The 26,492-nt window shown below is 46.9% G+C and overlaps 9 protein-coding genes across 9 annotated transcripts; 1 reads left to right on the top strand and 8 right to left on the bottom strand.

Annotated features, from left to right (window-relative positions):
* Positions 1-1,357: 1,357 nt before the first annotated feature.
* On the bottom strand, positions 1,358-1,932 carry E1B28_013089 (uncharacterized protein; the record flags this gene model as incomplete). The annotated part of the gene is made up of 2 exons (XM_043158235.1): positions 1,358-1,662; positions 1,731-1,932. 2 exons carry the CDS (start codon positions 1,930-1,932, stop codon positions 1,358-1,360), a joined length of 507 nt encoding a protein of 168 aa, XP_043003579.1.
* A 361-nt stretch (positions 1,933-2,293) lies between these two features.
* E1B28_013088 (uncharacterized protein) lies at positions 2,294-2,585 on the bottom strand (the record flags this gene model as incomplete). The annotated part of the gene is made up of 2 exons (XM_043158234.1): positions 2,294-2,501; positions 2,566-2,585. The coding sequence occupies 2 exons, from the start codon at positions 2,583-2,585 to the stop codon at positions 2,294-2,296; spliced, it is 228 nt and encodes a 75-aa protein (XP_043003578.1).
* A 1,957-nt stretch (positions 2,586-4,542) lies between these two features.
* E1B28_013087 (uncharacterized protein) lies at positions 4,543-5,957 on the bottom strand (the record flags this gene model as incomplete). The annotated part of the gene is made up of 7 exons (XM_043158233.1): positions 4,543-4,850; positions 4,918-5,042; positions 5,118-5,186; positions 5,244-5,312; positions 5,366-5,461; positions 5,520-5,558; positions 5,620-5,957. The coding sequence occupies 7 exons, from the start codon at positions 5,955-5,957 to the stop codon at positions 4,543-4,545; spliced, it is 1,044 nt and encodes a 347-aa protein (XP_043003577.1).
* Positions 5,958-9,012: 3,055 nt separating this feature from the next.
* Positions 9,013-11,489, bottom strand: E1B28_013086 (uncharacterized protein; the record flags this gene model as incomplete). Its single annotated transcript, XM_043158232.1, has 8 exons — positions 9,013-9,776; positions 9,828-10,457; positions 10,513-10,554; positions 10,606-10,749; positions 10,802-11,058; positions 11,112-11,179; positions 11,232-11,345; positions 11,400-11,489. The coding sequence occupies 8 exons, from the start codon at positions 11,487-11,489 to the stop codon at positions 9,013-9,015; spliced, it is 2,109 nt and encodes a 702-aa protein (XP_043003576.1).
* Positions 11,490-19,762: 8,273 nt separating this feature from the next.
* E1B28_013085 (uncharacterized protein) lies at positions 19,763-21,015 on the bottom strand (the record flags this gene model as incomplete). Its single annotated transcript, XM_043158231.1, has 3 exons — positions 19,763-20,606; positions 20,658-20,672; positions 21,005-21,015. 3 exons carry the CDS (start codon positions 21,013-21,015, stop codon positions 19,763-19,765), a joined length of 870 nt encoding a protein of 289 aa, XP_043003575.1.
* A 372-nt stretch (positions 21,016-21,387) lies between these two features.
* Positions 21,388-21,851, bottom strand: E1B28_013084 (uncharacterized protein; the record flags this gene model as incomplete). The annotated part of the gene is made up of 2 exons (XM_043158230.1): positions 21,388-21,552; positions 21,606-21,851. 2 exons carry the CDS (start codon positions 21,849-21,851, stop codon positions 21,388-21,390), a joined length of 411 nt encoding a protein of 136 aa, XP_043003574.1.
* A 449-nt stretch (positions 21,852-22,300) lies between these two features.
* E1B28_013083 (uncharacterized protein) lies at positions 22,301-23,103 on the top strand (the record flags this gene model as incomplete). The annotated part of the gene is made up of 4 exons (XM_043158229.1): positions 22,301-22,380; positions 22,439-22,489; positions 22,553-22,635; positions 22,691-23,103. The coding sequence occupies 4 exons, from the start codon at positions 22,301-22,303 to the stop codon at positions 23,101-23,103; spliced, it is 627 nt and encodes a 208-aa protein (XP_043003573.1).
* A 30-nt stretch (positions 23,104-23,133) lies between these two features.
* Positions 23,134-23,900, bottom strand: E1B28_013082 (uncharacterized protein; the record flags this gene model as incomplete). Its single annotated transcript, XM_043158228.1, has 3 exons — positions 23,134-23,352; positions 23,400-23,498; positions 23,550-23,900. The coding sequence occupies 3 exons, from the start codon at positions 23,898-23,900 to the stop codon at positions 23,134-23,136; spliced, it is 669 nt and encodes a 222-aa protein (XP_043003572.1).
* A 139-nt stretch (positions 23,901-24,039) lies between these two features.
* Positions 24,040-24,668, bottom strand: E1B28_013081 (uncharacterized protein; the record flags this gene model as incomplete). The annotated part of the gene is made up of 3 exons (XM_043158227.1): positions 24,040-24,063; positions 24,110-24,540; positions 24,608-24,668. The coding sequence occupies 3 exons, from the start codon at positions 24,666-24,668 to the stop codon at positions 24,040-24,042; spliced, it is 516 nt and encodes a 171-aa protein (XP_043003571.1).
* Between the last annotated feature and the right edge of the window lie 1,824 nt (positions 24,669-26,492).

Genomic DNA, 26,492 nt, shown 5'->3' with positions numbered 1-26,492 from the left:
CTGGAGTTATGGATGGGGGTGGGATGTGTCGTCAGAATACTAGCTGCAGAATCTGAATCGCAATTGAAGCACCTGTGGCAAGGTAGGCATCGCCTCTGTGTCGTAATCCCGTCCTACGATGCGCGGTTTCTTGTGATTAATGGAGTCTTTTGTGCGATTCTTCAGCGAGGCGAGGATGTCGTGAGTCGTGAGTTGGTCATTGGAATAACATTTTTAGGCATTCAGGAAAGCGCTGCAGTCGGCCTTGGGGCACCCGTAGGCCTGCCCTCAAGCAGTCACAGACGGCAACCCTATCAACCAAGGTCCTGTGACCTGTCGTTTCATGCATTTTGTTTAAACGAGAGACGTCGCGACGTCTGTCTCAAAGTCAAAAATTGAGTTTGAGATCTCAAAATCTCAATCTCAATTCCAGTATATGAGTCTCCATAGTAGCTGAGGTGAGGCATACAGTAGTCCATAAAATAATGTTATAACTTATTCTCAAAATTTCAACAGATCTCAATATATTTAATGTCTCAATTGTTCAAATCTCAAAATTATTTTACAATCTCAAAAACTCAACTCAGGCTCAAATTTGAGATAAGGTTGAATTTAAGGTTCTGAGAAGTATATGAGTTTAAATATCTAGAGAGAAGAGATGAGACAGGTATATCTATGTATGTACAGTAGATAACTTATCAATCTGAAGCATTAGAATTGGTGTTATTTTCCTTAGGAAGGGACGAAGAGTAGTGTTAGCAATTGTGATTGCGTTACACGCGCGCGCACGCTATATCACGGACTTAGGAATTTTTCGGGAAGTCAAAAAAATTCCTAAGTCCGTGATATAGCGTGCGCGCGCGTGTAACGCAATCACAATTGCTAACACTACTCTTCGTCCCTTCCTAAGGAAAATAACACCAATTCTAATGCTTCAGATTGATAAGTTATCTACTGTACATACATAGATATACCTGTCTCATCTCTTCTCTCTAGATATTTAAACTCATATACTTCTCAGAACCTTAAATTCAACCTTATCTCAAATTTGAGCCTGAGTTGAGTTTTTGAGATTGTAAAATAATTTTGAGATTTGAACAATTGAGACATTAAATATATTGAGATCTGTTGAAATTTTGAGAATAGCAATAATCTTGTTTTATGAGCCATCCCCCACCTTGGCTATTCATTGGGACTCAGATATTGGAGTTGAGATTGAGATTTTGAGATCTCAAACTCAATTTTTGACTTTGAGACAGACGTCGTGACGTCTGTCGTTTAAACAAAATGCATGTATTTACTGAACTGGATTCGCGAATAAAGTTTATATAAACGCTACGAGTCCGACCTATGTTTATAATGATGAGAGTTATAGTAATTAGCTCGTACGAGAGCTGTAATCAGGCGGTGCCGCTCCTGCCTCCAAAGTCGCTATTCTCTGTGTTAAAACTTCCATTTGACGACGTAATACTTGAACAACGTCTTCTTCCTGATTTGCTCCGTTAATACCATCGAGAACGTCCCCAGCCCTTGAGTTCGACTCTTGGGATGCTTGCTCATACACCTCTAACTCACGTTCAAGCTGTTCCCTTTGTCCAAGCATCTGCATCTTTCGTTCCCTGATGTCCATGTAAGGTGTGTCGGAACCGGAAGATGGTGTTGTATCCAAATACGGGGTTGCTTCTGCATACACCATGTGAATATCGAAAACTTGATTAACGGAGCCCTTGAATCGCTTATAAGTAACTCACCAATGTTATGTTTGATTTTTTTGTACCTTCGCTTCAAAAGGCAAAAGACAAAGGTGGCGATCACAAGCATGACAAGTACGCCGCCCACTGCGGCACCTGCAATGGCACCGGTCGAGGGGCTATTGAATACGGCACGAAAGTTCAATTTGGAGGGATCATTGAACTGAATGGGCGAGACAGCGTTACGCTCTCGCAGTGTCATTCCCAGTATTATTATCTGTCGGCGGGGTCCTACTGGTAGATACGCGGAACGTGGTCTAGGAAACTTGAGGAGGTTGTATCGGTGAGTAATGTACTGGATCGTTACCGTTAGCGTTAGTATTACGGGTTCTACAGTCACTATCAGAGTGGGTTGTTCGGCCAGTACCGTGGTCATCAACGTGAAAGTCGTTGTTGTGAATACGCTTGTGGTGAAGCTACAAAGGAACCGACTTTTCAGCAGTTATCGTGTATAATAAGGCATTGGCAAGACGTACTCGCTGTCGTCCGCTGCAAGCAAAAATGGGGCCCTATACAATGTGCTGCCTTCATTATTCCTCTTTCTCGAATATTTTTTGATTCACTCACGAAGGGTTAGCGAAAGTCAAGGTAAACAGGTCATCCTCAGCCTGAAGTGCCTTATCCTTGTCCAGTGAGTGTGACTCGGACTGACCAGGATCAGGGCCCGAACGAATACCAAACTCAGATGGATTTGTCGACGGGTCGGGAGAAGGTATAGATGGGAGGTTCTGAAATGCTGTAGAAGCCAAGCATGTAGAAATGAGGGTGATTCTACAAGTAAAATCTTTTGGTCAGGCAGGGAAAAGATTAAAAACAGAAATAAGGGAGCTCGTACATTATTCCATAGCGCCGCATGATACAGAGTTGTAGCAAAAAGTTTCATTGCCTTCATCAGTATCAGCGGGTATATAAGTCTTCTGCGGGATGCTACTGTTTTTGACATATGTGTGAAATGCGCAACGAAAGCTCACCTTCTCCCATCTTTTGACCATCGATTTATTGATTGATCCCAAGCACATATGTTCGTCAGTCGAAAATTACCTTTCATCACGCTGACGAAGGCTGGGTCCTGTAATTGATTCTATCAATGGTCACAGCACCTCGAAGTTCGTTACCTGGTGATGAAGGTCATAACAGCATCTTGATCATACGAACATATGGATATGTATTGGCCGATCGATTTTGCAGAGTCACGAATGGATTACAGACAATTAATATTACGCATTCTTCATGCCTGGGACCTGTAATTGGGCAGCGCAAGACCTACCGTCCCCGTCTACCATTGGTATTCTGTGCGTGTAGACATCCATCTGATGGCGGAGAACTTCGACGGCGTCTTCCCCGATTTGACTAATTGCAGCGGGAACAGGAGGATGGGTACTTGAAGATGAGTCCTGATACTGGGATACCTGTTCGTGCGCCTCCGCCAAAGTTCAAGGCGTTCATTTTGTCCAGTTTTCCGCATTTTGTGTTCTGTCCGATCCAGTTGGCTTGATAGTAGACCTGGAAAATGTCGTTGTACTCTCCAAAAACGGGCCGCAGATCTGTATGGTTCCAAGTTTTAAAATGAACTCAGAAGACAATGATTTCGGTGGTGACTCACTGATGCTTTTTACACTGCAATCCTATAGACACAATAACGGAAATGACCTCGGTATACTTCCAACTACCCCACCTGCATCCAATTTCCGAGGTTTGATTGTGGACATTGAAGTAGAAGATGTCGTCTGACGGAGCTGTAAGTTTTGCGTCGGTTCTGGAAAGAATGTGGGGCGTAAGGATGATGGACAAATTAACCAGGTAGGGAGGTAACTGAATCGTAATTGACGCACCTGCTGTAAGGTAGACATAATCTTGGTATTGTATCCTGTACTCCAATGCGCCATTTCTTGTAATTTGTCGAGTCTTTTCTGCGATTGTTCAGCCAGGCGGTGATGTGGTGACTCGTGATTGACGTTGAAGTAGGCCGGCCCTCAAGCAGTCATCTGACCTTGGTTGACAGCCGAGAACAGCCGAGCGGCGCGCACGTATCTTGGCCAGGTACTATTCTGGGTAGGGATATGCAACACGTCTGAGAACCATTTACACACACCACATACCGTCTTAAAAATTTGACCAGAACAGTTTATTAGTGCTCAAATTGTTAACCTGAATTTAGCTGAATTTTAGGAGACTTGTACGAAGTCTCGGAGAGTGTCCGAGGGTGGAACGAGAAGTGCAAAACTTTTTGTCACGTATCGTCACGTCCGGCAAGACATCGGCAAGACATTCTGCACAGCCAAGCCTCGCCGTCGCCTACCGGTCGATTGGGGACTTTTGGGACTCGTTTTGCTTATTTTACACTACCTTTCACTCCCCCGTCTCTACAAACTTGTATTTAGCCTTATCAGTGTTGTTTACATCTTGCTATGTCTTAATATTTCTACTCTACAACGAGAATTACACTGTTCCTGGCTTGTCACGCCATGATCACCACAGACACTTCACTGTATTTTAATTGTCTTGTTGGATCCTGTGTATTCCGGTGGCCACAATTGTACATACAAGCTCGTATGTACTCTAAGAAGCTTGTAAAAAAATTTTGAGCCCACAAAACGACGGGAACACTCTGTTTTATGATATGTTACATATCCCGGTGCTTTACACATCGAAACCCAAAATAGTAGCGGGTGGACTCAAGCGTATATTACGCGGCCGCCGCCGTGAAGAGCGAGCCGGCACCGCACGAATTAATTTATGGATCTAACTGACTTATTTATCATATAAAAAGTCCGTATTCTTTTATGAAGATGAAGGATGAGAGGCACGGTGTTTAGCTCGTACGAGAGCTGTAATCAGGCGGTGCCATTCCCGCTTCCAAAGTCGCTATTCTCTGTGTTAAAACTTCCATACGACGTAATACTTGCACGATATCTCCTTCCTGATATCCTCCATTTCGGAAAGGGCCGTCGGGAATGTCCCCAGCTCTTGAGTTCGACTCTTGGGATGCTTGCTCATACGCCTCTAACTCACGTTCAAGGCTTTCTCTTTGTCTGACCATCTGCATCTTTCGTTCCTTGATATCCATGTAAGGTGCGTCAGAACCGGAAACTGGTATCGTATCCAAGTAGGGGGTTGGATCTGTATGCACCCATATGAATTTCGAAGTTATCATACATCAGACGAGCTTGTTGTACTTATAACTTACCGAGATTATGTTTCAGTTTTATCTTCCTTCGCTTCAAAATGTAAAAGACAACGGTGCCGAACACAAGTATGACAAGCACGCCACCCACTACGCCTCCGGCAATAGCACCGGTATTCGGTGTAGCGCTAACCGTTGAGAGACCAATGACGACACGGAAGTTTAGTTTAGAAAGTCAAATCGAATGGACGGCACAACCTTACTTCGTGGGAGGAGCAAACGGCGCGGGCGCCAGCGTCGGATTGACGTTCGAGTTTGCTGAGTTGCTAGCACTGGCAGAAGTTGGTCAACAAAGATCTCCATTGATGGGCAAAACTTCGTCTCCTTACGATGGAGTAGCGGTCTGCGTTGAGCCGCTTCCCGTGCTTGACACTGAACTGTTGCTACCAGGAATTAAACTGTAAGTCCCAATTTAGGAGGTGGACGGATCGGTCAACAACCACATGCTCACGAGGTTGTGTTTGAAGGCGTGATTGCGGTCGTTGTAGCCGCAATTGAGGCGGTAGCAGTCGGTCCACTGCCAACAGCAGTATGGAACGTTTTCTGTCTAGTAAGAGGACGATATGTTAGCTCTGGCGACTCGAATCGGCCTTCCGAAGATATACCCGGGCAACTGCTCGCTCAGTGTTACAGCCGAAATTGACCTACGAACCACAAATCGCTCGTCAGTTTGAGCACATCTCGGTGGATAAAGAATTAGTTCACTGAATATCCCCATCGCCACGCAAATACACTGTAACGGACCCGTTCTTTTGGTTTTCGTCTTCATCATTCAAGTCGTTTGTCTCGCCTCCGCCATCGAGATCTTCGGAACGGATATCAGCAGATGTAGCCGCCTTGGGACCGATAAAGTCGTCGTTATCGTCTTCAAAGGATTGCGTCGGGCTACCATTGACCGGAATTGCCTCAGGGAGGTCAATGTCCGGTGGAACGTCGTCGATGTCGTAGTGGGTGCGAATCCAAGTGACTGTATGATTCCGATTTGCAGTGACGGTGAGAGGTAGAGGTGGCACAATTCGAAGCGCTGAGGTAGTCAGACACATGGATACGAAGGCATATCTGAGAATGAAGGCATTCTTAAGTAACACACTGATAAAGCGCTGTCCAAGTTTTCCTTACAGTATTCCGTTCCACCACATCATGAAGGGGGCTGAGGCTTTTGGTTAAGGGATAAGAGTAGGATGTCTTTGCAGTTAACAAGAGATGTAATATGTCCTCTTAGCTGTATTTCTTTGCAGTGCACATACCTTGTCCGTTGCCCTAACCATTGATTGACACCTTGCAGAGTCGTAGGAAGGAGTCGCGAAGGTCGCTTTGATCATCAATATCAGCAGATATAACTGCGAGTTGCTGCTGTCCTTATACATGGAACACGGTGGCAACGAAAGTTCAACGTTCATCTTCACCCGACGTTTTCTCCTGATGCCCCAGGCGCAGCGGCCGTGGCTCTTGACGAACGCATAAGACCAGCCTTTTTGTTCGTCAGATATGCTTAGTGTTCCCGCGAACATGGCCTTTCATCACACCACCCACGACTAGATCCTATAATTGATTCTATCAATGTTTACAGCACCTTGATGGACGCTTTGGAGTTCGTTACCTGATGATCAATTCTATAAGAACCTTGAGGAGACACGAAGAGACGAGCAATGTATATAGATTGACTCGAAGGTGACTCTGCAAAGATCACAAAATATGGATGGTATCCTGCATGACTGGGACCTTGTAATCGGGCAGGAAAAGAGCTACCATCCCCGTACACCATTGGTATTCTCCGCGCCAATCGGACATCCATCTGATGGGGGAGGACTTGGTCGGCGTCGTCTTTCTGATTAATTGCGGCGGGAACGGGAGGATGGGTACTTGAATCTGATTTTTGGCGCTAGATACCTGTTCGTGCGCTTCCACCGAATTTCGAGGCGTTCATTTTGTCCAGTTATCCGCATTTTGTGTTCGTTCCGGTCCAGATGTCTTGATAGTAGAACCAGAAGATGTCGTTGTACTCTCGAAAAAAGGGCTGCAGATCTGTACGGTTCCAAGTTTAATGTGAGCTCAGGCGACAATGATTGTGACTCACCAATACTTTCTGTGTTGTAGTCTTATAACGGAAATGACTCGGAAATGACCGCAATAACGCCAGCTATACCCCAACTACCCCACCTGCGATCGGACCTACATTCGACTTCTGAGGTGTGACTGATGTAGTGATGTGCGGGCTCGGGCTTGGCCTGAAGCCCGGGCTTGGGCTCGGCTTAGGAGGGCTTGGGCCTAACAAAATCCAAGCCCGAGCCCTGAGCCCAAGCTCCGGGCTCTAAGCCCTCGGCTTGGGCCTGAGCCCAGGCTTACTAAGGAAAATTTGTATCAAGGCCGAAGCTTCATTATTTAGGTTATTTAGTACAACTACACATCTAGAATACTTTTAGAGAAGTGGTGGTACTTACCATTGGCAAGTGCGGCAGCAGCAACACATGTGGGAGGTTTTCCCTGGCAGGAAGTATTGATAATAAGGTTATGAGGAGTTGGATATTGTGTATTTGACTCGAAAAAATTGAGCTTTTTAGTCTGTACAAAGAGTTATACAGTCTTTAGTGACTTGTCAGCTGCATAAAAGAAGTAAAAGAGCGGTTACTAAAAGCCCGGGCTCAGGCCCAAGGCTTGGGCTTTCCAAACCTCAAGCCCGAGCCTTGGGCCCTGCAAAGCCCTGGCTAGGGCTCGGCTCGGCTTGTGAAGCCTAGGGCTCGGCTCGGGCCGGCCTAGGGCCTGAGCCCGAGCCCGCACATCACTAGACTGATGTTATGACTCCTTATGGATGGGGGTGGGATGTGTCGTCAGAATACTAGCTGCAGAATCTGAATCGTAGTTGAAGCACCTGTGGCAAGGTAGGCATCGCCTCTGTGTCGTAACCCCGTCCTATGATGCGTGGTTCATCAGCAACTTACACAATTTACTGGTGAACTTTCTTGGCTTTTCTGGGCTTTTCTGGGCTTTTCGGCTGGTTTGACCAGCCCACCAGTTCACAAGTCCACCAGCTTGTCTGTACCTCCCAACTATCCCCCCCCAAATAGGACCCAAATAGCTTTATTTAAATTGCTGAACATGATTTCTGCACTCCAAGAACCCCCAACATTGGAGGCTGTCTCATAAAAACATGTTTACCGGAAAACTTTGGCGGACGGACCCGAGTAAATCTGAGCTTGTCGGAAATCGGACATAACTTGTGGCTGGTGACTTGTCGACTTGTACAAGCCCTAAAAAGCCCTAAAAAGTTCCCACCAGTAAATTGTCAAGTTGCTGATGTTTCTTGTGATTAATGGAGTCTTTTGTGTGATTTTTCAGCGAGGCGAGGATGTCGTGAGTCGTGAGTTGGTCATTGGAATAGCATTTTTAGGCATTCAGGAAAGCGCTGCAGTCGGCCTTGGGGCACCCGTAGGCCTGCCCTCAAGCAGTCACAGGACCTTGGTTGATAGGGTTGCCGTTCGGACCTGTTCAATCCTAACACTTTGCCTCTGGTATAACGTTATCCAGACCCGCTAGCCCGCATTGGCGACGAGGGTCAGTGGGACGGAGTCGTGACTGTCACCGAGGGAGGGTCGCAGGCACAGGCTCAAGCGTACAAATAAAAATTCCCAACGCCATTAGAGGGTGACGTCATCAAATCACACCACGAAATCAAATATTTATATAGATGTAACTGGATTCGAATCAAGTTTATTGCGAGCAAAGCGAGCAATTACACCTCAGGCAGGGTTCTGACAGGTAACGTAACATCCTGATAGGCCCCCCAGGGGACCGTGAGAAAAGGGCCTGAGAGGCCTCCTACCTCCACGTAGTAACGCAGATCGTCCTTCGACTTACGCTACCTTCCGCCTACCTCCAACCTACCAATCTTCACCCACATTCACTGTCGCACATCCAACATGTTCTATACACAAACATATGCTGTATTCTCTGTAAACGACAGTGTGAATGAAGGACTGTGTATAATGGTATGTACCAAGCAGCGCACGTAGGGAATAGTAGTCGAGATGAAAGCGCCGGATACTCGCACATGTAGGTTTTCAAGAAAAGACAGTACAGGGTGGAACAAGAAAATGGAACCTACTTCAGTGTACTACCCAGCTGCTCCTGCCCCTGCGTGTTAGTCATTGCAGAATGGGCAGTGACATTACTTCCACTTGCGTCAGATGATGAGCTGAGGTAGGCCACTGCTCCAGAGTTTGACATAGTTGGGTGTGGCTGATACTGACTCCCAAAACGTAGAGATTGTTGTTGAATATGAGGTCCGGAGGTTGCAAGCGTGAAGAGTTGCTGGAACTGCTCGGGAGAGATCAATCCAGAGGATGCAAGCGCAACAAGTTGCTGTAAGTACTCGGGGGAGATTGAAGACTGCTGTGGAGTTGGTGTGGACATAGAAGGATATCCGGCATGTTGAGGAAGAGTTCCAGATGGCCAATGATGCATTGTGGAGGGCATGGCGTGGGGAGATTGCTGCCAGTACGGGTGTGGAGGAGCTACAGTTGTTGGAGTAGCCTGAGATGTTGGTACGGTCTGTTGAACAGGGGCTGCAGTGGTATTATTGGGGAGGGTTGAATGGTTGAGGGAGGAGGTGGAGGCAGCGACGGTGACGGTTCCTGTCCCGAATGCAGGGAATTGAGGGAGTGGATGAGAAGAACGCGGGCCCGTAGGATTAGTAGGGGGATCCGGCATACAGTGTCGGGGCTCTTTTGACGGTAAATGACCATTGTAGTTGCCAGGTGGAGGTGTAGATGATGAGTGCTTGATTGCTGTGGGCGTGCTTGTGCTTCCAACAAGGTCTTGCATTGAGATAGATGGGTTCCCCCCACCTCCATTATTTCTCAGACCTATATCTAAGGTAAATAGGCAGATAACCGAGAAAGCAACGGGAAACATACGAGCAACGCTTTCCTCTGACGTGAAGTTAAATCCCTTTGCATTGACAGCGGATACAGACTCTACAACATCGCGGCCATTACCCTGTGCCTTGGGTGCATTACTGAGATCCCAGGTGACCCTTTTGGTAACTGAAGACTTTGAGACAGAAGACGGAATTGTTGAAGTGCAAGGGCAAGTTTCAACGGCGGGGGGTTGAGACATTGCACGGGAGAATTTGGGAGCAGCGGCAAATCGGGGTGGTTGTGATTTGGCACGAGCAGCGCGAGCGGCTGGTACAGTTGGGGTTTCCTCTTCAAGCTCGTCATTGTCTTCTTCATATGAGCTGTCAATGTCGGAAACATCCTTTCCCTTTGACCATGTCCACATCAATGGCTTCTGGTTCTTCCGGGACAGCTGAGGTGGTTGCGATTTAGCACGGGAAGCTTGAGAGCGGTGTACAGTTGGCGTTTCCTCTGCGAGCTCATTGTTGTCTTCTTCGTATATGTCCTCAATGTTGGACATCTTCTCCTTTCCTTGCCTTCGGGACTGTGTCAACACCTTCTGGGCCAGAGATGAGGCAAAGACATCTTTGGTGTTGCCACTAGTATCTGGTGAAAACACGAGGAGTGGCACTTTGTTATTTGAGAGCTCTGAGTAATGACAATCAGTGTTGGAAAAAAGAAAAAAAGATGTATGAAGTCGCACCTAAAGCACTGCTTTTACGGAACTGAAGGTGGTGGCTGCTGCCTTCATCGCATGCCAATATAAGAAGCTGCTTCTCCGCTCATTTGAGAGCACTGATTCCTTTGGTTGCAAGGGGAGTAGATATATCCCATGGAAGGGTGACACCAACCGGATAGTTGATGATCTGGTATCCTTGGTCCAATAGAACAGCATCCAATGTTTTCCACTGCAACTTGGATAGCAACATGCTGCATTCAGCTAGAAGGTAGTTCAATGATGAGACAACACACAAGTACGAATAAGGGCTTACCCGCACGCAGGAGTACTGCCTTTCTTGCTGATTTCATGAGCTCTGTTTCACTGGGTTGTAGTGACTTAGGTTGGACAACCTGTGCACCGGTTGAAGGTTGTCGGTGGGAAGATGGAGTAACTGTGACAGTCATGGATTGCAGCGATGGTGCCGTGCCTTGACAGAATGTCGCTAGCATCTCATTTGAGATATTATATCCCAGCTGCTGCAAAGTGCCCAAGGCATCGTCCTTGACAACCTGACGATGCGTCTCGTAGCTACAACAGATAGGTCAAAAACGTCAAATAAAAACAAAGAAAATCTGCCTCACTGAGCAAGCGATCGGGCATGCCCTAAAAGAGCATCCATAGAATCTGCCATACAGCAGGCCTCTGCAAACTATGAGATTATGTCAGTTAAGATGGCCAGGTGGGAGGAAATTGATATGTACATGAGATAGCTTGGGTGTCATGTGTGCACGAGCAAGCGAGTGATCTTCATTGGTGTTGTTGCCCACCAATATCGCCATTCCGCTGAAGGAATAGCAGTTGTCAGCATGATTAAGCTAGATATGCACGATATCAGTTGAATAGCATATTGGAGTGGAACGTGAGCTTACCAGTGCTGAAATCTGACCAAATAGTTTTTCAAATGTTAGGCGTTGAGTGTGGAAACTGTGGTTGAGAACCACTTCGCTAATTGAACACATATTGCGAAGTATCTTGTCCCAGTCTTTGACGCACTTGAAATGAGAATATGCATCAAGCAATTTCTCGCTCTCTAACGTTGACGACGCTAGAGCATTCAGAAGATTAATCGTGTCAATCAAGAATTGAACAATGATATACACCTACTGTCCCATCCAAGGCCACCATGTGGCTCCAACAACTTCGCAATCTCTGACAGGGTCTCTTCGTCACTAACAGCCAGCTGGAATGCATTCCAGGGATTGAACCCTTCAACCTCCCTATATTACTGTCAACACAGTAATGGTCGAGGATTACATCAGGCGTTTAACCAAGCTTGCTACTTCCCTCGTTAAGTACGCAGTCCAATTCAGTGCAGATATCTTGGTAGATAGTGCTCTCCACCTTGGATGAACGGCCTGGGCCTGCCATTGACTCAGGTACTGTTGCCGGTAGGGTTGGAGGCGATGTGGTTGGAGGCGATTGTTACATACATGCTGGACCGATCCGGACCGACGTGTCACAATCACTTCATCCTATTCTTACTTACTCCACTTACCTTAATCTCCGTACTACCCATTAAAGCCTAGACTATCGGCATGGGAGTCGGCGGTCCGAATGCGGATCCGGCTATTGGATCCATCTTGGACCTTGTACATTTCTATCCTATATAAGATGTACGACTTAGTAGTTACATTCTTCAGAATTAAACTCGACTCTGGTTTCCCAGTGACCTGGTCTAAGGCAGTTCGACTCAGGGAGCCGTTGTCCAATAACTTCGGCTACTGTCAAGACTCCGTCATTCTCTTCAATCTCCTTCACTCTCCTCGTCGCTCTCCGACACACTCCGATCAACTCCGTTTCTTTCCTCTCCTCATCTTAGATCATTCCTCTTTAGTATATCCTTCAGTACATATCTTATATCTAATCTTATCGTTTCTCCCTTCGGTTCCGTTTGGTTCCGAGTCATTCCGCACGTCCTTAACAGTAGTTTAATTCTTTTCTTGAGTCGAAATGTCGTTCACTCCGGACGACGTCTCTGATCAGTTCAAGATCTTCGATTCTATGTTTCCTTCCCGTCCTACTCCGATTACGACCCATGTCGGGTCTCATCTTCGTATATCCCATCTTCAAGTTCCCAGTTCTTCACGAAGGGTCAGTAGCGTTTATGCTTCTGATTCCAACGACCCATACAATACTTTACTATCTCCGAGCAAACTCCAAGGTACCGTTAATCGTCCCCGACGCTCTTCCAGCAATCGCAGCTCCAACCAACGCACCCCCCGACAATCTCCGATCATCTCCGAAATGCACATCGAGGAGGTTCCGGAGACACCCAGGAGGAATAAAGGCAAGGGTAGAGCGGATGACGACGAGGATGACTCTTTTGATGATGGTACTGACCCCGAGGAGGATCCGTCGGATCCTCTGATCGGTGGCTCAGAAGGTGGTTCAGGAGGCGGTGGTCCTCCTGGTGGTGGCGGGGGAGGTGGTCATGGTCCGCCACAAAGCGGCGGAGCCGAGGGTTTCTTTTCGGCTTATGCTACCTACCTCACCACTCACAATCTTCTGCTTCAGCAAATGCTACGCGAAAAAGCAAAACCGAAGAAAGGTGCCAAACCGAAGGACCCTGAAACCTTTAACGGCTCCGACCCCACCAAACTCAAAAACTTCCTCACTGGTCTACAACTCCAGTTCAATTATTTCTCCGAATCCTTCGTCGACTCCGCTTCCAAAGTCAACTACGGACTTTCCTTCCTCCGTGGTATAGCTCTCGACTACTTTGAACCTGATTTGTTAGGTAGCGAGTTTTCCGAGCTGGATCCGCCGGCTTGGATGGTTAGCTACAGAGCTTGGGTAGTAGAACTCCAAACTAACTTTGGTCAAGTGGATGCCGCCGGAGAAGCGGCGGATAAGTTGGATTACTTGGTTATGCGGTCGAACGAGAAAATCGCACCGTATATTACTAAATTCAACGACATCGCAGCTAAAATTGGTTATAGCGACTCCGCTCTTCAGCATGCCTTTTACAAAGGTCTTCCTGAACGTCTAAAGGACGGAGTTAGTAACATCACCGGCGGGAAGCCGGCGTTGTATCATCCTCTCAAAGCGGCCGCTAAAGCCGTAGATCTTCGCTATTGGCAGCGCGAGGCCGAAAAATCCCGAGCTAATCGCCAGTCCAACTCCAATTCCAATTCCAGCTCTACTCCGAAACAATCCTCTTCCTCTACTTCCAACAATAACTCCTCTTCCTCTTCGCAATCCAAGTCCAAGCCGAAAGGCAAAGGACAGACCTCGAACTCTCCCACTCCCAACGCTTCCGCTTCAGCCTCCGCCGCTCCCCGTCTCCCATTCTTGGAGAAGTTAGGAACGGATGGAAAACTCAACGCCGACGAGAAGGCCCGACGGTTGAAGGAAGGGTTGTGTAGTTACTGTGGGTTGGGTAAACATAAAGTTGAGGATTGTCAAAAGAAGAAGACTAATCAGACTGCAAAGGATGCTAAAGCCCGTGCAGCGACAGTTTCTTCTACTCCGGAGAAAGCCAAGTCCGACGAGAAGTCGGGAAACTAGGCTGCAACTCCGATGCCTCGACACAAGCTCGGAGTTGCACTGCACCGGATTGTGTCTATCCTGAGGTTACACTCAACGCAGCTGCGCTCTCTTCTTCTAATTCACTTACGGTTCCTCTTACATCCGATACATATAATTTCTTGGCCCTAGTGGACTCCGGTTCTTCCCATTGCTTTATTGATAAAGGCTTTGTTACAAAGAATCTAGTACATACAATACCTATTTCACCTATATCTTTATGATTACTCGACAGTTCCATCGGCTCCGTTATTACGTCATCCGCCTCGCTTCCGATGAAGTTCTCTACAGGCAAAACCATTCTAATCGACTTTTACGTCACTTCTCTAGATTCTACTTGCAACTTAGTTCTGGGATACAACTGGCTCAACCGCTACAATCCGTTGATTGACTGGTCTGAAAACAGTATCACTTTCCGAACCGACACGCTTCCGAATCCGGCCGACCGTCCGACTCCCTCTGTCGAGGACTCAGACAAATCCATTCCGGCGGGCCCGAGCAAACGCCAACAGGCTAAACTCCACTACGCTTCTAAAACTTCTCACTTTCCTTTTGAGCCTATTTACTCCTATGCAGATCTTCTTAACGCTCCGTCCAACTCGACTCCGCTGGTTTCCATCATCTCTGCTCGTGCTTACTTGAACGCTACAAAGCAATCAGGTGCGCGATCTTATACCATGCAGATGGTAGACACAACGGAAAAGTCGGTGACCGGAAGAGCCTCGGATTTATCCAATGAGGATCTCGCACGTATTCCTACGGAGTATCACGAGTTTGCTGATGTTTTCTCCGAGTCGAAAGCCGGGGAACTCCCCCCGCATAGACCTTACGATATTAAAATCAATCTAGAGGATGGTTCGGATCCGCCTTACGGACCGATCTACTCTCTTTCCACAGCCGAACTCAAAGCACTTCGAGACTTCATAGACGAACATATCAGTGCTGGACTCATCACTCCTTCGAAATCCCCTTACGGTGCTCCGGTTCTTTTTGTCAAGAAGAAGTCCGGCGATCTCCGCCTATGCGTCGACTTCCGTGGTCTTAACAAGATCACGAAGAAAGACCGGTATCCGCTTCCTCTTATATCTGACCTTCTAGACTCACCTCGGAGGGCTCGGATTTACACCAAGCTAGACTTACATCATGCTTATCATCTCGTCCGGATCGCTCCCGGAGACGAACCAAAAACCGCTTTCAGGACTCGTTACGGATCCTTTGAATGGCGTGTTATGCCGGAAGGTTTAACCAATGCTCCATCTGTTTTTCAACGCTTTGTTAACGATATTTTCTCTGACATGCTTGACGTCAATGTCCTTGTTTATTTGGATGACATCCTTATTTACTCGGATGACCTTGAATCCCATCGGGAGCATGTTAAGGAAGTACTCCGTAGACTCCGAAAGAACGGTCTCTACTGTAAAGCTTCGAAATGCGACTTCCACACAGATACCATTGAATACCTCGGTTACATTCTCTCCCCCGAAGGCTTGCGAATGGACATGGCAAAGGTCAAAGTCATTACCGAATGGCCTCCACCGCGTAAGATCAAGGATATCCAATCTTTCCTTGGTTTTTGCAATTTCTATCGGCGCTTTATTTACGATTATAGTGCCATCACTGTCCCTCTTACCCGCCTCACCCGGAAGCAGATCAAATGGAATTTTGGTCCCAAATGTCAGAAAGCGTTTGAAACATTAAAGGAAGCTTTTACTCATGCTCCTATACTTACGCACTGGCTTCCTGATCAGGAAATCATTCTGGAGACCGACGCTTCCGATTATGCATTAGCAGCAATCCTTTCCCTTCGGACCGAGGACGGTGAGATTCACCCTATTGCTTTCCACTCACGCACTTTCACGCCTCCCGAACTCAACTACGACGTCCACGACAAGGAGCTTCTTGCTATATTTGAAGCGTTCAAACGGTGGCGACATTACTTGGAGGGTTCCGGAGATCCGGTCGACGTGGTTACAGATCACAAGAACTTGGAATACTTCACTTCTACCAAGATTCTTACCCGTCGGCAAGTTAGGTGGTCCGAATATCTCTCTCATTTTAACATGGTTATTCGTTTCCGTCCCGGACGTCTCGAAACTAAACCGGACGCTCTTACTAGATGATGGGACGTCTACCCTAAAGAGGGGGATACCGCTTATGCCAGTCTTAATCCTCATAACTTCCGTCCAGTCTTTACACAAGAACAACTCTCCTCCTCCCTCCGTGCTACCTTCCTTGAAGGCCCCGTCCTTCGCGCTAGTGTCATTATGGACATTGAACGACTTCACGAAGACATCCAAACAGCTCAGTCAGAAGACGAATCCCTTCGGGAACATTTCCGGTCCGCTACGGATCCCGAGAAATCCCGTTGGTCTTTAGATGAGTCTGGTTTTCTTCGTCTTGATGAACGAATCTACGTTCCAGATGCTAAGGATCTCCAACTCCGGGTTCTCCGCATCTTTCATGACCATATACTAGCTGGACACTTCGGTCAGAATCGTACCCTAGAGACTATCCGCCGACAGTACACTTGGCCACGGATCCGTGAATTGGTCCGTGATTACGTTAAGTCCTGTGTTATCTGTAATAGAAACAAGTCTCCGAGACATCGACCATATGGTATGCTTCAGCCTCTACCGGTTCCGGCCCGTCCATGGGATTCTATATCCATGGACTTCATCGAAGAACTCCCGAATTCTAATGGCTATAATTCCATCCTAGTCATTATAGATCGTGCCTCTAAACAATCCATTTTCATTCCAACCGACACTACTATCACTTCCGAACAGCTCGCACGCATCTTCATTATTCACGTCTTCTCTAAACACAGGGTTCCGAATCATGTCACTTCCGATCACGGTTCCGAATTCGTCTCTCGATTCATGCGCTCCTTAGGTACCGCTCTGGATATGAAGCTTCACTTCACGTCCGGATATCACCCTTCGGCCGACGGACAGACCGAACGAGCTAATCAAACTTTAGAACAGTACATCCGAATCTACTGCAATTATCAGCAGGACAATTGGGACGAACTTCTTCCATTAGCAGAGTTCGCGTATAACAACGCTCCGAACGCTTCCACCGGCATCTCTCCTTTCTTTGCCAACAAGGGTTATCATCCGAACATCACTGTCCATCCAGAACGCGATATCGCATCCGAACGGGCCCGTGAGTTTGTCGTCGACCTTGACGAATTACATTCTATGCTCCGTGACGAGTTAACAGCAGCTCAGAAATGCTACAAGGAACAGAAGGACAAAAAGCTTATACCGCATCCCGAATGGAAGGTCAGAGACCGAGTCATGGTGACAGCCAAAAACATCAAATCGACTCGGCCGACCAAGAAGTTTTCGGAGAAGTATCTCGGTCCTTTTGAAATCATAGCTCAACCGTCCACAGTTGCTTACACTCTTCGGCTTCCGACAGAACTCCGCTCTATTCATCCCGTCTTTCACGTCTCTCAACTAGAATCTATCCTTCCTAATCCTATCCCTAATCCTATCCAGGACCCGCCCGGACCCGTTATCGTTGAAGACTCTGAAGATCATTACGAGGTCTCGGAGATACTCGATTCCAAAATTGACCGACGGTTCCGATGCAAGCTACAGTACTATGTACGATGGTTAGGATATGAAGGTACTGACGAAGAATACTCCTGGATACCGGCCGATAACTTCCAGGCCGATGAGATCATTACAGAATTTCATGCTAAGTACCCTAATAGACCGGGTCCTTCCGGATCCGTATGATCCTTATTTCAACCTTTTTACTCTGTTCAAATTCAAGAAAACTTTTACAAATACCAAGGCCCAAGTGGCCGTTTCGGTCCGTACTATATACACTTTTTTCTCTCTCTACCTATTAAGGTCCGACATCGGCCGCTTCCGTTCCTTACACTCCTACCTCCATCTCATCTCCATCTTTTTCCCCTTCGGCTCCCTTTGGATCCGCTTCTTCTTCCTCTTCCTCTTCCTCTTCCTCTATCGCCTTTTTTTTCCCTTTCTTCTTTTCACTCTGTTCCACTTCTACTTCATCTTCTTCACCTGTCGCACGCTTCCGTTTCGGAACCCGCTTCGGTACTTCAACAGCTTCCAATTGAAGTTTTTTCTTCGTTCCCGCTCGGCCCCGAACCAACTTGCGTAGCAACGCGTTGTTTTCCTCCGCTAACTCGTTGCTTCTCCGCATCTCCTCCAAAATCTCTTCTAAGACACTGTCCCTATCCTGGACAGTCGGAGCCGAACGACCACCCGAAGTCAAGGAACACTTGACTTTCGACTTCCTACACTTGGTACAAGCATGACCAAGCTTGGAAGTCGCCGGGACCGAACAGTCAAGCTCTTTCAAAGAGCAACGATCACAAACTAAGGAAAGGTCAGACAGGTGTTGAAGAACAGAAACAAAAAGACTTACCTTTCGGAGCCGCGATAATCCGACCCCCTTCTGCCTCTTTCACTACTCGTTTCTTTTTGCCTCCATCCATATAATTTCCGATCGGCCGCTTCGCCCGATCTTTTCCTTCCTCCACTCCGAGTTCATACGCGTCGAAAGGAGTCATTAATTTCAACTATCCAAAGGGTTAGTAAGTACTAAATTAACAACAAAAGGGACTTACGTTTTCGGACAACTCTTCTTCCATCTGCGCTTCCTCATTTCTTTGTCCTACCCCGGACCCGCTCGCGTCCATCGATCTCCTCTCTTCGTCCTCCCGTCGGACCCGTTCAGCTTCATCTCGCTTCCATTTCGCCAACTTCTCCCTATGCTCAGCCTGCTCGGTATCCCACGCTTCCTGCTCCTGAGCCAACTTCACTTCCTTCTTGTACTCCTCATCCTCGAAAACCGTCTTATCCCACTCCCACTCATCCAACTCCTCCTGCGCCGCTCGGATCCGACTCTTTTCGTCTCGCACCATTTTTGCCCACTCCATATCGGAAACTCCGCCGGGGCGCGTGAACTTGGATGCATCAAAAGGCTCGACCCCGATCGGACGCGGCTTGTCGAATGGCCTTCATTTGTTAAGGGTGGGTCTAGGCGTTAGGAGAGGAAGGAACTCAGTGGGGACTGCGCTCATGATGGTGAAGGAAGGAGGTTAAGGGGGAATGGACTTAGAAATTTTCATGGTACGTTTTATATATCCTTTTTCTTATTTGTCTCCCTTTGCCTCTCGGCAATCACTCGATCGTTTTCAACTTAGAAAATCACGTTCATCGGACTCCGCACGGACCCGATTCACTTCAATTTTTTCGAATTCTACCTTACTATATTTACATCGGTTTCCGTCTCGGAAAGGTTCTTGAGGGCAAGAACCTTAAGAGCGGGATACTGTTACATACATGCCGGACTGATCCGGACCGACGTGTCACAATCACTTCATCCTATTCTTACTTACTCCACTTACCTTAATCTCCGTACTACCCATTAAAGCCTAGACTATCGGCATGGGAGTCGGCGGTCCGAATGCGGATCCGGCTATTGGATCCGTCTTGGACCTTGTACATTTCTATCCTATATAAGATGTACGACTTAGTAGTTACATTCTTCAGAATTAAACTCGACTCTGGTTTCCCAGTGACCTGGTCTAAGGCAGTTCGACTCAGGGAGCCGTTGTCCAATAACTTCGGCTACTGTCAAGACTCCGTCATTCTCTTCAATCTCCTTCACTCTCCTCGTCGCTCTCCGACACACTCCGATCAACTCCGTTTCTTTCCTCTCCTCATCTTAGATCATTCCTCTTTAGTATATCCTTCAGTACATATCTTATATCTAATCTTATCGTTTCTCCCTTCGGTTCCGTTCGGTTCCGAGTCATTCCGCACGTCCTTAACAGCGATGTGGTTGGAGGCAACACAGTAAGGCTTGCTGGTGTGGCATCGTCCTTTTTTGTAGAAGGGATTGGCATGATTTGCGGAGAGGGCAGTATGTTGGTCGACGGAGTTTCTGATTTGAGAGATGGATGGTTGAACTGGAGGTGTTGCAAAAATGACGGTACGGTGGACGCGAAGAACTGAGGTGGTAGCGCATGGTAGGGGGTTGGTAATGGAGGTTGTGGTGCGTGGAGTGGTGGTGCTGGTGTAGCCAAAAATCCAGCTGAAGCTGGTGCACCAAATTTGGACAAGAAAGGCATAGTGTTGCCATGAAGAAAAGGATTGGGAGGCTCAAAGGGAGATCGGCGCTGTGGCATGGAGGTCGATGGTGGTTTAGATGTCAGAGGAGATGGTAGCTGTGGTATTGAGTCTGCAAGAGTAGGGGTCGGTACTGCAGGAGTCTGTAGTGGTGTGGAAGGTGTGGATACTGAAGGCATCAATGTAGTGAGAGAGAGCGGCATTGCTGCTGCCTCCTCCTCGGCTTCCATCTTGCACTTTTCTGCCAGAACTCGCGTGGATATGGGAGCATTTTTAGTGGGGGAGAGCTGACGCTTTCTTGGTAGAGGTCCAGTGGCAGAAGTGGCTTCTATTTTATCGATTTCTTTGCACATGCTAGCAGTCCAGCTCTCATCCATATTCACCTGATCAAACTCGTCGTTCTGGGTAGTAGAAGAGTGAGATGGAAGGTGCATTCTACAATTATTGTATTAGAAGTACTCCAGGGAACATGACACGCAACCTTACCTTGGAGAACAGAATCTGGTGCGAATCAAAAAAGCAAGAAACATGCGTGAGGTGTGTAAAAAAACGAGGAAGGTAGATAGAGAGAGAGATGGTTTTTGAAAATTCGTAATATGTTCTTGCTTGGTAGTTCTGAGAAGATTTGTAGTGGTGGTGAAAGCAATGAAAGAGGAAATTTTTCGATGAACGGGTTTTTATTGGTAAAAAGAAGCATGACGTTGGACATGGTAGGAACGGTAGAAGCGGCATAAATGAGGATCCATAGTGACGAGTATCTTCTACTTGTTCCTACTTCTACGGTTTCAGCTAGCTGGTAAGGGCAGTTGAGACAGAATTTATGGATAACTCACCTTCGGGTCATTGCTGAGAGAAAAGGTATATCGCCGTTCCCTCGAACCCGGTTCTATGATCTTGCCTTCTTTCACATTAGGCTGGTTTGTCACGGAAGGTCAGAGAGATACTGTAGGAGAAAGATGTTGAGAAAAGAGGGTGAGGAGTTAAAAAGTAACCCCAGTCAACATGGCACAAAACAATACGACAAAGCATTTGCATTTGTTTGCTGTGACTGTCACCCAGAATGTTATCTATCTTATCTTATCACTATGACTATCTTCTTATCCTCTTATCCTCCTATCTTATCTTGTCTGTTTCCCTATCTTCTTATCTTCTTATCTTATCCCGTCTGTCTGAATACCAAACTCTTTGTTTTTTTTCACATAACATACAGAATACGCTATGGCCCTTCAAGTTTTTTTTTGTATGATTGCCACTGACTATCCTCCCTCAACAACTGTTCCATGGCTCCTCTCCAAGGCATGCTGGCAAACAGATCATCCTCCTGGCTGTATTCTTCCGTGTGGTAATGCCATGCCTTCCAGTTGAGTTCGGACTTCAGCAGCTAAGTGTTAATAGTGTCAGTGGCACGTCTCCTGTAAATAAATTGGGGCTTACCTGTCTGATGTGTCGAATCCTTTTCCACAAATCTGATTGCGCTGTTTGAAGTAGCTTGATGTTGTCTGATTCTTTAATAGTGATTTCCTCCGGCCAGACCACCAACCAGTGTACCATAGCAGCACTGATAAACCTCTCCACTTCCTCGCTTCCTCCGTAGTAGGCTGTGTACAAGGCAGGAGCAATGGTGAGTGCAAATGCTCGCAGAGATTTCACTTTCTCGTCTGGGAGAGAAGTCGGCAGCATCTATTCAATGTTGAAATGTCGAGGTGATAAAAAAGACATCACATCAATAACACATCATAACAGCAGAAGCAGAGAATGCACCAAGTTCCACCGAGTTCCAGATTCTGTTGAGTCTTGCGAGCTTTTCAGTGATAGCGATGGACAGTGATTTATCGATGCATTGTAACGATTACAGTTTGAACTTTAATCCAACGAACTGTACAGTTGCCGGCTAACCGGTTACTTGTCAGTGCCGGTTGCCGGGAGACGAGTTCAGAAAACATAGGTTGGTTATATCTACCGCTCAATGCTTTACACACTCTAGATCTCTCAGAGTCTGGCTCTGGGAGATGTTCCCTCTATATCTGACAAAAATCTTCCAATAACATTGGGTGAGCATGCCTATTCAAAAAATGATGATGTTCACTCATAGATTCCTTACCTGCAGTGACTTTCCACTAGTGACTCTCATGGTTCGACGGCGCAAACACTTCACCATCACTCAAAAACGAGAAGCCAACAATGAAAGTGCCAGGCGTTACCGTGAAAAGTACGCTCTTCTTTTCTAGCGCCTCCAACATACCAGTATTTACTTTATATTTCCATAGACACAAAGATGAACTAAAAGCACGTCGAGAGGAGAAGGCACGTTTGGAAGAGTGCGTACCCAGTTCTGATCTCTATCTTTTCATTTATTCAATCCTGCTTTCTTTAGAATCAAGGCTTGAAAGGCACGAAAGGCACGAAAGCGAAAGCAACGAAAACAAGAGCGACGAGATGACAGGACTGAAAACAAGCACAAACCGTATGTGCTGGTTCCACATTCCATTCCATTCACTCATCACTCCACAGACCTCAAGATGGCGACATTTTGGCAGACCTCAATAAGTCAGCCATCCAAACATTTGGCGAATACACAAAGTTGGTCCCGAACCGACAGCTCTATGTTGAGCAGCTGTACCTCCACTATCTCAAGAATGTGTCATGCGAGTACAATATGAACTTTGATCAAGCCAACTACTTTGACCAAGAGAAGGAGAAACTCCAGGCTCACATCGACACCCTCACAACAATCCTACGCAAAATTCGCCTCAAAGTAGGGTGGACAATGGATGGTACCCATAGCCAAGTAGAAGAGATGAAGGAGGAGATTGCAGAAACGATTATTTGGATAGATGATGTTCATTCTTATGCGATGCTGGGTGGAATGGAACTTCAGTTGGCGTACGAGGAGGGAAACCTCATCTTCATCAAAGGTGGTCGGGTTCAATGAAACATTGTAATTTAGAAAAGAATACTATATCTAATACATCTCAATATCGCTACTACTATCTGACAATGACGGATCACAGAATTCGAGGACTTGACATGGCAAACATCTAATCATTCTTGAAAGCCATGCACGGAAACCGACCATCTCCTCCTCTGGTGTAAACGGTATAGTCTTTCCCCTTAACACGGCAGTCATTGCGTACAAGATCCACACCCCGCAGTCATGACCATTCGACTGCAGTCGCTTAATCTATTATGAAAATGAGGTACGGATTATAACAGTTGCATGGTACTTACATTAAGCGGCTGTACAACCCAACCATGCTTCGGGACAGATCGCAAATGACCTTGTTCCTGCGCGGCATCAACCAGCAAAGTGATAATGGTGAACATTTTCTATAAGATGATATTAGTATCAACGTAAGTCCAGTCACCACGTTTACTCACTGGTATCCAGGGATTCAGAATTTCTCGTGACCCAAAGCTGTCAAAGAGGTAGACATCATGAGATTTCAAGCAGATAACCACTAACAGCCAATGTTCCATCTCTTGGTCATGCAGCGGGAGAATCCATATTTCACGACACCAATACTTGCTGTGCCGTGCCAGGCGCCAAACTCCATCATTTCCCGGCTCCTGGAATACTTTTGGAAGGACATATGTTGAGAGGACAGCTGTGTGAGAGGCTGTATCTGGTGAAGACAAAGCACTCCCCGATGCTGCAAGATCTCTAGATACGAGTTCCTGTAGAAGTCCGGCACAGCCATTTATCAAATCGCCGCACAGGAGAGAGGTCATATTGTCTATCCTTTCAAGCATTTCTTCTCCAAAAGTGTATCGGACATGGGTAACGGTACTTGTAAACTCTCAAAACAATGAAGGTTTGCCTTCAGTACACCATTGTGGGAAATCTTTTACAAGATGTAGAAGCTTTGAGTCATCTTGAAGGCTCGACTGAACACTGTATTAAGCATTGGTAGAAAAGCAAAGTAGGCGAAGGCACGTACTGGTACTACCCATTTGAATGTTATATCGTCGCTCTCCTCTCGCTTGTCATGAGCCGCACTCTCGTTGTTCGTGGTCTTCCTCTCACCGCTGTTTTCCGCCTCATTCTCATGACCTTCCTCATCATCATTGCCCTCCCCTGCATCTTCATCCAACACCTCAGCCAGGTAGTGGTCTACAGCTGTCGTATCCACAATGCCAATGTCGTGGAAATCTTCGACTAGCTCATCTAAACCATCATCTACCTCCTCATCTTCCACCCCCTGTACAACCTGCAGAGCAGCAGGATCCGTGGGACATGATGACGGCCCACTCGTTAACAACCAAAGTTGCGAAATGCTACCACATAGCTGCAAGAGGGAAAGGAAGGGATTTGCCCATTGGATCACAAGATCCAGATGAGCCTGCAAACGTAGCCCAGGAGAGTTCTGAACTTTGAGTCTAATGCAACACGAGTAAAATTAGTCAACATCTATCGGTTGAAATGAATAGAAGCTTACACTTCAATGATGTGTACGCGATCTCAATACCTATTTGCTCCCGGCTGTACCACCCACACATATTGCGAGCTTCATGCTCAAGTCATGCGCGTTCTTCATGACATCATTCAAGGGTTAACATTGCTGGTATTCCCTTGCGTACATCCTTATCCACCAGCCAGCGCGGAGCAACTTCATTATCGGAACAGGAAATCCAGACATCTTCCCAAAGGTGCGATGTCTCGGCTGTCGACATTTCTGGATCTCAAAGACCCATTAACGTGGTTGGGAGAGGCTCTGGAACAGGAACAGCGAAGCTTGGATTGTGCAACTGTTTAAGCTTGTCGCAAAGGCCATTGAACTTCCTGATCGCACTCTGGAGGGCCGGCGTTTGCTTTGTAATCGATTTTCGGGTGAGCTGGTGGGCTTTGGTTCCTAGAGAGTATAAGTGAATAGTTTTCCCAACTCCAGTGAGAGAATTCTTACCCAGTGTGAATTCACGTCCTCCAGTAGCACGGTCCAGCTTGTCCCACTCATAGAAACTTCCAATCGAACATTTTCTTATGTTGATCTTGAGGTCCCGTGCAATCAATAAAGTCTGAAGATAGTCGAAAGGAACATTTTTTAACTCAGGAAATTCTTCGGGAATATTGAGGGAAACATAAAGTTTCTCAGCGCGTGCCTTGAGACTAGAATGCGCGGACTCGAGCAGAGACAGAGTGGCCATCGGGTCAGTCGACACATGAGGTAGATTCTTCACAGTCATCCGGGTAGTGGAGATGGTTTCTTCGAGATTGTCGATTTCTGCCTGGAGTTGTAAGACGTTGCTGAGCTCCTTCTTCAGGCGAAGGGGTGCATCTACATGTTCCAGATTAGTGTTCGCTGATACTTGCAAAATCAGTGTACGTACGAGAACGAATGAATGTCTGAGCATGCCGTTGCTCTTTCCAATGCTTGCGAAGCTCCACTTCGGGAATGCCGGCCTCTTGCAACTCCTTCTCAGCTTCAGCCTCCTTGATCTGAATGTTCCTGTATAGCCTGGAAGTCGTCCAAGCTCCCAAATCCTCTTTCCGCTCCTCTGCAACATAGTCGAGGCATCTATCGAGTAGCCATTCACGTCGGCAACGCTAAACAAATTCATGAGTAAGAGATAGCCAACTGACGAGAGGGTACTTACCAAGGATTGCCTCTCTGGGCCAATCAGCTTTCTCAATGTTGCCCATAATTGCTCTGTACCCTCGCCATCTGTTAAACCCAATCCGCTTCGGAGTCAAGGGTTGTATCTGAGCTGACAGGCCCACTGGTGCCCGTACGCATGTAGAACACTTGTCGCAAGCTGCAATCTACAGGTGTATTCCGAGGGCAGGAGGTTGTACTTGAAAACATATGTTAACTATAGAATAAAGCCACAGACAAGAGGTACTCACCATTTCGAGGCTACGATCCAGTACACAACCAATGTCATAAAGTCCAACTACTGTTGCCGTATTAGGAATGAGGGAGAAGAGTGTCTCGAGAAGCGCAACAGCATATTTCTGCTGTTCGCCCGGTGTATCGATAGACGCCATGAGGATCGGTATGTCATGTCGACAAACGAGTCCCATGAACCCCCTTTCACCGAAAATCTCGGAAGCTGCATTCTTTGAATCTCCCTTTGCAGCATGGTATGACTTGCGACACTGATTGATTGCCTCATCAGGAACCTTTGGTGCTTTCTTTCGAACCGCTGCCATCCGCTCCCCCATGCCATCCACGAAAGCCTTAGAAAGAAATCGTGTTGACTCATAAAAAGGGACTCCCTCTCCAGCCGAAACTAGCTGTCAATGGTACAGGTTCCCATCAAGTGCTACATGGATGTCACCGCCACTACCACAACAATCATGATTAATAATATAACAAAAAAATA

This window comes from Marasmius oreades, chromosome 9 (genome assembly GCF_018924745.1).
Source record: "Marasmius oreades isolate 03SP1 chromosome 9, whole genome shotgun sequence".
In the NCBI taxonomy this organism is placed as follows: domain Eukaryota; kingdom Fungi; phylum Basidiomycota; class Agaricomycetes; order Agaricales; family Marasmiaceae; genus Marasmius; species Marasmius oreades.
This window is presented reverse-complemented; position numbering and strand designations above follow the sequence as displayed.